The 9,069-nt window shown below is 35.2% G+C and overlaps 1 protein-coding gene across 25 annotated transcripts in view; it reads right to left on the reverse strand.

Moving 5' to 3' along the window:
- Dlg1 (discs large MAGUK scaffold protein 1) overlaps nt 1-9,069 on the reverse strand; it is a 200,423-nt gene that overhangs the window by 36,892 nt on the left and 154,462 nt on the right. For all 25 annotated transcript variants that reach the window (XM_019207498.2, XM_033762563.1, XM_010624051.3 and 22 more), the window contains one exon: nt 7,186-7,300. In XM_019207498.2, coding sequence (XP_019063043.1) covers nt 7,186-7,300 — 115 coding nt within the window. The remainder of the gene's footprint in view (nt 1-7,185; nt 7,301-9,069) is intronic.

Raw genomic sequence — 9,069 nt, forward strand, 5'->3', positions numbered from 1 at the left:
TAGAGCCAGCTGAAGGACATCCTGTTCCTCCTATAGCTGCCTCCATCGCTCACCCAAGAGATCACCTTATATAGTAATATGAGAGCATCGACCAATCATGTTATGCCCAGCATACAGTGGCCCTCCCCTTGCTTCTTGAGATAAGCAATTGCTCTGCCTATTAAAAATGGAAGTGTTCCAGAAACCTCCCCAGAGTCTGCCTGATGATTCTGTACCTCACCCTCCTGATCCGGGCTTCAGAACCAGAGTAACTGTATGACAACAAACAGACAAACAACAATACCAAAGAACCAGGGGCTAGGCCAAATAGGCAGCAACTTCTCATCCCAATAAATTGAAGAGATAATATCTTGCAACAGACTCAAAACCCAAAAGCGAGCCAAACCTGGAGACACCTCTGAGAAGTAGTCAATAAAGCTACTTTCCATAAGCAATTTATGGTCTCCCCCCTCCCCTCCCCTCTCCCCCCCTCTCCCCCCACTCTCCTACGAACTTGGGACCTTGTGCTTATGAGGCAGGCAGCAGAACCACTGAGCTAAATTGCTGGCCCTCCCATAAGCAGTTTACAAGCAGCAACCCAAGAATTAAACTAAAGAGAGAAAGGGAGAGAAAGTGAGCTAGACAGACCAAGAGACAAAATGAGAAGACATTTAAGCAAGATGCAACTACAAATTCCCAGCTTGCCAAAGGCAAACAGGGCTCAGTGAGGTGGCGCAATTTGAAACCCACCCACCCGGACTCTCTGAAATATTAACAGCAGAAGTAACCAAACAGATGAATGAGGCTCTAGAAAAAATAAAATCAGAAAGAGTTTCTCAGAAAACTACAGAGATGACCATAATGAGACATGATTAGTGATTCTAGAGCAGATACAGATTAAAAAGAAGGAAAATAATGGAAACCACAAATGCACAAAATAGGAATCTGTGAAACAGATTCAAACAGATATCTAGATTTAAAAATTCCATCCAAAGTACATGCAGTAGAATGAGACAATGTGAAGACAGAATATCAGGTATAGAAGCTAGGAAGATAGGATTAGTAATCACGAAAAGCAAGATTTCTTGAAAGAAAAAAATATGAGAAAATGGAAAAATAGAAATAAAGTGTTTGTAAATGGGGAGGGGAGGAGTGGGTGAAGGGAGGGCAGGGACAAGGGGAAAAAATGAGAACCAAGACTTGTCATGTAAAGGTACAAGATCCCAATAATGAATGTAACTGTACTATATACCTAAAATGTACCAATAAACTCAATAAAAAGAAAAAAAAGGAAAGATTTCTTAAAAATAGCAAGGGATCATGAAAAATCAATCCACCAGCTGCTAGATGATGCAAAAAAGATTAACATAAAATTGATCGGAATCAATGAAAAAGCAGGAGATAGAGCATATGACATTAAAAACCTGGTCACAGGGCCAGTGATTTAGTTCAGTGGTGCCTCTGCCTGCCTTGAAAGCACAAGGTCCTGAGTTCAATCCCCAGTACAAAAAAAACCCCCTCCCCAAAAAAACCCACCCAGTCACAGAAGTAATGAAAGAAAATTTAACAATCGGGGAAAGAAAATTTAATATACAGGTAAGTGAGGCACATAGAACTCCAATTAGTGATGATAAAAAACGAAAAACAAAAAACAAAAGACACACAAAAAACTACACCAAGGCATATAATACTGAAGATTCCACAAATTCAACACAAGAAGAGAATATTAAAAGCTGTTACAAAAAAGAAACAAATAACTTAAACAGGAAAGCCCATTAAAATCACAGCAGACTTCTCAACACAAACTGTCAAGTCAAGAAAAGCTTCTAGTGAAGTATTTCAAGCCCTAAAAGAAAGAAATCACCAACATTAAAAAAAAGGAAACCACCAATTTAGCTGGGTGTGGTGGTACACTCCTGTAATCCCAGCACTTGGGAGGCTGAGGCAGAAGCATCACTGTGAGTTCCAAACTACCTGGGATACACAGTAAATTCCAGGTCAGCTTCAACTATATAGTGAGACCTCGCCAAATCAAAACCAAAACTAAAACCAAAACCAACCAAACAAACAAAAAAAAGAAACCATCAACTTGGATTCATGTTCCCTGTAAAACTATTTTTTGAAACTGGAGAAATAAGACACTTCCATGACAAAGAACACCTGAGAATATTCATGAACACCAAACAAGCACTCCAAAGTGTTTCAAAAGATATTCTAGAAAGAGATAAAAAGGATTTTAACTACTTGAATCCCAAATGAGTGAATCTACCAGGTAAGGTAAGAAATTAAACAGAGCAGTAAAGAAGGGGGGGAAAAACAGGAAAAAAACATGACATGCATAAGTCAATACATTTCAGTTATAACCATCAATGGTTAATTGTCTCAATTCACCAATCAAAAGAAACAGACTGGCAGAATGGATCAAGGAGCAAGATCAAGCAATATGTTGCATACAAGAAGCACATTTAATTAAAAAAGAAATTCACAGACTGAAAGTCAGAGGATGGAAAACTATACTCCATGAGACAGGAACCCAGAAAAAAGCAGGGGTAGCTATTTTATTTGCAGATAAGGTGGATTTCAATCCAAGACTAATTGAGACAAAGGCAGTCACTACTATATCCTTGTAAAGTGAACAATCCAAGTGACAGCATCATAAATATATATGCACCAAATATGAACACACCCAACTATATAAAACAAATATTAATGAACATGAAAAATCTGATAAGCAGTAATACAACTGTTATGGGGGACCTCAATACCCTACTGTTAAAAATAGACAGATCAACCAGAGAAAAAGTAAAAAAGAAATACCAGATTGGAAGCAAACTTTTGAACAAATGGACTTAGTAGATGTCTACATTGTTCCACCCCACATCAGAATGCACATTCTTCTCAGCTGCACATGGGACATTCTCTAAAACAGACCACATACTAGCTCATAGAATATGCTTAAGTAAATGCAAAGGAACTGAAATTATCCCGTGCATTATCAGATCACAGTGCAATGAAATTGGAAATCAATGGAAAAAGAAAGCACAAGAACTTCATAAACACATGGAAGTTAAGTAACACCCTCTTGAACAATCAATGAAATTAATGAAATCAGACAGTTTCTACAATTAAACCATAATGCCAATACAACATAGCAGAACTTATGGGACACAATGAAAGCAGTCCTATGAGGGAAATTTATAGTAGTGAATTCCCATATCAGAAAAACAGAGTGAGCTCAAACAACCTAATATTGAACTTCAAGCTTTTAGAAAAGAGATGAGCAAGTCAAACCCAGAGCTTGTATGAGGGAGGAAATTATAAAGATCAGAGGAGAAATTAATGAAATGGAGACTAAGAAAATATAACTAATCAATGAGTTGAAGAGTTGTTCTTTGAAAGAGCAAATAAAATTGACAAACACTTAGCCAATGTAATCAAAAAAAGGGAAGAAAAGATTCAAGTCCATGCCATTAGGAATGAAAAGGGTGAGATCGCAACAGATCCTACATAAATCCCTAAGATCATCAATACCTCCTTTAAGAACCTGTAGTCTAATAAGATGAAAAACAGAAGAAATGGACAGTTTACTAGATCCATATGATTTACCAAAACTGAATCAAGAAGATAGAGAAATTCTATATAAACCAGTACCTGTCAATGAAATTGAAGATGTAATTAAAAACTTTCCAACAAAGAAAAGCCCAGGCCCTGACAGATTCACTGCTTAACTGTACAAGAAATTTAGAGAAGACCTAATGCTACTATTTCTGAAGCTCTTTAAACCGAAAAGGAAGCAATACTCTTAAATTCATTCCAGGAAACAATACAGTGAAAATGGCTGTACTCCAAAAATTGTTATATAGATTTAATGCAGTCCCACTCAAAATACCAGTAGCATCTGGGTGTGGTGGCGCACACCTGTTAATCCCAGCACTTGGGAGGCTGAGGCAGAATAACTGTGAGTTTGAGACCAGCCTGGACTACATAGTGAGTTCTAGGTCAGTCTCAACTACATAGTGAGACCCTGCCTCAAAAAAACAAAAAACCAAAAAAACCCCACAAAATACCAGTAGCATATCTCACAGAATTAGAAAAAAACAACCATAAAATTCATTTGGAACCAGAAGAGAACTAGAATAGCAAAAGCAATTCTGGGCCACAAAGGCAAGGCAAAGTATTATCACAATCCCTCACTTGAAATTAACCTACATAGCTACTGTGACAAAAACAGCATGGTACTGGCAAAAAACCAGACCCAAGGTTCAATGGAAGAGATAAGAAGATGCACAAACAACTCCAAACACACCAGCCACCTTATCTTTGACAAAGGAGCAAAATACCTTCACTGGAAGAAAGCGTCTTTAATAAATGGTGCTGGAAAAACTGGTTTCCACATGCTTAAGTTGAAAATTAGATCCATATCTTTCACTATGCACTAAACCCAATCAAAATGGATTAATGATCTAAATATTAAAACAGAAACACTAAATCTACTGGAAGATAGAACTCTTGAAGTCATTGGTGTAGGCAGACTTACACAGAAAATACCACAAAGAATCAACAACTGGGATCTCATCATATTAAGCTTTTGCACAGCAGAAGAAATCACCAATAGAGTGAACAGACAACTCACAGTGTTGGAAAAAATTTTTTCAGCTGTTCTTTGGACAAAGGACTCATATCTAGAATATAAAAAAACTTAAAAAAAATAAATCTGATTTTCCAAATTTAAAGACCCAATCCAAAAATGGCAATCTGAAATAAGACATTTCTCAGATGAAGAAGTAGAAGCAGCAAATAAATAAATGAACAAATGTTCAACATCACTGGTCAATCCAGAGAGACAAATCAGAGCAATACAGAGATGTCATCTCACTTCAGAAAGAATGGCTGAACCAATAACAAATGTTGGCAGTGGGGTGGGGGAAAAAGGAACCCACTCTTGGTGGCAGTGTAGACTGATGCAACCACTGTGGAAATAAGTGTGGAGATTCCTCAAAAAAGTAAAACTAGGGCCAGGGATTTAGCTCAGCAGTTCCGGCACCTGCCTTGCAAGCGCAAGGACCCGAGTTTGATCCCCGGTACCCTCCTCAAAGAAAACAAAACAAAACAAAAAATTTAAACCTAGAGGTTCCAGCGGACCCAGCCATTCTCATTTTTGTATCTTTTTGAAAGAATTAAGAGCATCGTAACATAGCAATATATGCACACCCATGTTTATATCAGAACAGTCTGTAATAGCTAAATCTTGGAAATGCCCCAAATGCCCATCAAATGATGAATAGAGAAAGATGTCATTTTTAAATAAAACGGGAGTACTACTCTGCCATAAAGAAGGATAAGCATGAGATATTTCTAGGTAAATGGATGCACCTAGAGACCATACTCTTAAGTGAGATAAACTGATCACACCATTAAATATAACACTGTTTCTCTGGTATGAGAAACTGAAAGTAAAAATACAGACTAAAATGTATAAATGATATTGGAAAATGTGAAAAAATGTTCAAGTGAGAGGGGAACAAAAGAGGGAAGGAGAAAGGAAAGAAGGGGCAAGAAAAAAAAAGAACAGAAGGAAAAAATGGAAACAAAGCTTCTGTAAATAAGGAGGGGAAGAGGGATTGAAGGGAGGGGAGGAGAATGGAAAAAAAGCAGCAAGATATAGCATGTATAGCTACAAATTCCCCATGATGAATGTTATCATTATGTACACCTAAAATGTACTGATAAATGTTTTGCTTAAAAAAAATGTAGGCGATATGAGCAATGACACAAAAATGTAGAAAAACAAGCATATTAATAACTGAAACAAGTATTTCTTTCTTTTTCTAGTGGTAACAAGTAACAAAGGTTAAACTTAAGGTATAAAGAATGAAATGGAAAAAAAAGAGAATGAAATGAACATAACAAAAAAAGGGAAAAAGTTTCCTTTTAGTATGAATCATAGAATAAAATTGAGATAAAAGTAATAAGAATATAAAAATGTAGAATACATACTCATGCATACAGATTTTTTATATGAACACAACACGTATGGTATATGTCTATTTATGTAGCTTATACTATTTCTCTCCAGAGATAAATAAAATAAAAAATATTAGGGATAGGTCCCCCAATATGATCAGGAGAAATGAGAGAATGATTCCTGAAGAATGGTTCAGATTACCTGTAGTGGTTAACCAAAATTAAAATTATAGTATAATAATGTTTTCAGTAAAAACTATTAAAAACAGTGTATTCAATATAAACAATGGTTTCAAGTTTCATTAGCCAATGAAATGAATAAAAAGTTTATATGCTAATGGTGTATATCTATGTTGTTATATTAATCCTTTGTTATAGAAAAATAACATGCTTTCTCTTAAATTTAAAAAACAAAAATTTTCCCTGGTGTGAATAATCTGCAACAATGCATAAGATTCTAATAAGATTACTGACATTTAGAAATGGGAAGAAAGGAGCTAAAGGTGTAGGGAAGGTGGGATGGGTAGGGGAAGAGTAAAAAGGGAAAAGAAAAAAATGTGAGAGAATGAAAAGATGAAAATAAAGTGTTTGTAGATGGGGAGGGGAGGAGGGGGTGAAGGGAGGGCAGAGGTAAGGGGAAAAAATGAGAACCAAGACCTGTCATGTAGAGGTACATGATCCCAACAATGAATGTAACTGTACTGTAGCCCTAAAATGTACCAATACACTCAATTAAAGCTGAAAAAAAAAAAAAACCCAAAAATTTTCTAAATATGTATTTTTTGTGAGGTTATTCATACATTTTTTATATATAATATATATGTATTTAACTGTTATTTTCATATGCTCACTTTACTATTATGGGAATTGCCATGTAATTAAACGATACTCAAATGGAGCATATTCTCCTACAAAAGCACACAGGTAAATCTACATATGGAGGATACACCAAACTTGTAGTCACTTCTAAAATCGTGATCTAAAAATATTTCAAGCCCATAATTATTTTCTTTCCTTATCAATCATTACTATTCAAAGGCTAATACTGTATAACTTCCATTAATGAAACTGTAACAATATTCTAGCTTCTGAAAGATATATTATTAGGAGATGATTAAAGAAGCACTTTATGGATTTGCAATGTATTTTTTCTGTAGTAAATCTAAGTAAGTCATAGTGAAAATAAAATAATTTATATGTATAAATAATTAAGGGTTACCATAAGTAGAAGTAAAAATTTACCTGACATAGAGTGATCGCTTCTGGCTAGTTCTGAGAGAGCCTGATCCTGAACTAATACTACTGTTCATCATCTGCTCCCGTAAGTCATGTATTTTTGCTTCAAAACGACTGTACTCTGATGGAAGAAAAAGAGAAATAAATGTAGATTTTACAGTCTTAATAGCCTACTGTAAAATAATGCATTAAGAATGAAAACTGTCCTAAAATTGAGCAAATGTGGTTAATACCTAAAATAGTAACCTATATAAGATTTTGTGCAAGTGAAAACCACCTTCTAAATGTACCATAACTTAGTTGGCTATTACAATTTTCCCACATCTATATCACCTTTAATTAAAAGACAATCCCACTAATCAAATAGCATTAGCAATCTTACATTTTAAAGTGCATTAAAAAATCAGGATATATTTCAATTCAATTCTTACATTAAAACAGAAACCTATAATAATTAACATAATAGATGCTTTGGTTGCTAACTTTTTCCCCTCAAGTGAGTTAATCTTAAAAAAAAATTTTTGTTTTTTTTTTGGTTTTATGAGACAGGGTCTCACTATGTAGTTGAGACTGACCTAGAACTCACTATGTAGCCCAGGCTGGTCTTGAACTCACAGCGACCCTCCTGCCTCAGCCTCCTGAGTGCTGGGATTACAGGCATGTGCCACAACACCAGGCTAATCTTAAATTCTTAAACACAGAATTTGTGCAGAATCAATAAAATAGGGAAAACATGCCTCAATAAATTGATAAATGAAGTTAAACTTATTTTAACCTGTTTTATAATTTATAAATTGTCAAAAAAGCCAAAAGAAGACACAAAGCAATTTGAAGTAACATTATAAACATTTTTATTTAAGGGCTGGGAATTTAGCTCAGTGGTTCTGCAGCCTGTCCCGAGTTTGATGTCCAGTACCAAACCAAATCAAATCAAACCAAACAGTTTAATACAAAAGACAGTTTAACACAAAAGCAAGTATGATTTTGAAGATGGACTACTTTAAGCTATATATTAAAAATCTAAATAAAAATAGCACTTTTACAAAAATATTGTAATTACTGATTCTATATTCTTGTATCTTTATAGTATTTTTTTAATAATTAGGTAAGATCAAATTCGGCTTTCTTATAAACTTAGTCTTATGGCAGATAATTTGTCTAAGAGTTTGTATAGTTCAAGAAGACAGAGTAAGCATGAATATTGCTGAGTTATTCTTCCTTTTACCAGAGCCACCAAAACTGCTATAAATGAAACAATAATTTATCAAAAAATTCAGAAACATTTAAAAATTCACATTAATATCTAGCAAAATATTTTTTAGTTTTTTTTGGGGGGTACCAGGGATCGAACTTAAGACCTCACACTTGCCAGGCAGGCACAGTGCCACTGAGCTAAATCCCTGGCCCCTTTTTCAGTTTTAAAATACCATAAAAATTTAAATAAAAAACAGTAGTAAACTAAGTATCTATTACAATTCAGCAAGTATCTTTTTTTGGCACTGGGGATCTTAGCCCTTTTTGTTTTGAGACAGGGTCTTGGTTAGCCAGGAGCCTGAGATACTCCTGCCGCAGCCTGTTGAAGAGCAGATTATCATAGGCTGTGGCTCTATCAACTTGGGTTGGAATGTTCTTTTGGTATGTAATTAGAAATATTTTGGGAAAAAATTCCATGTACAGACTTCTGGTGTTCTGTTTGATAGTCCTTTTTTGGTACTGGGGATCAAATGCTGGGAACCACATGCTTGCCAGGTAGGCACTGTGCCACTGAACTAAATCCCCGGCCCTTGATCGTCTTTTCCTCACTAGCGGACTTTTTAGTTTGTATATATTGAATAGTCATTGCCTAACAACAACTACTACTACTTCTGCTTTTTTTTTTTTTTTTTTTTT

The sequence above is a fragment of the Fukomys damarensis genome, unplaced genomic scaffold, assembly GCF_012274545.1.
Source record: "Fukomys damarensis isolate Sample0158 unplaced genomic scaffold, DMR_v1.0_HiC HiC_scaffold_12, whole genome shotgun sequence".
Classification (NCBI taxonomy): domain Eukaryota; kingdom Metazoa; phylum Chordata; class Mammalia; order Rodentia; family Bathyergidae; genus Fukomys; species Fukomys damarensis.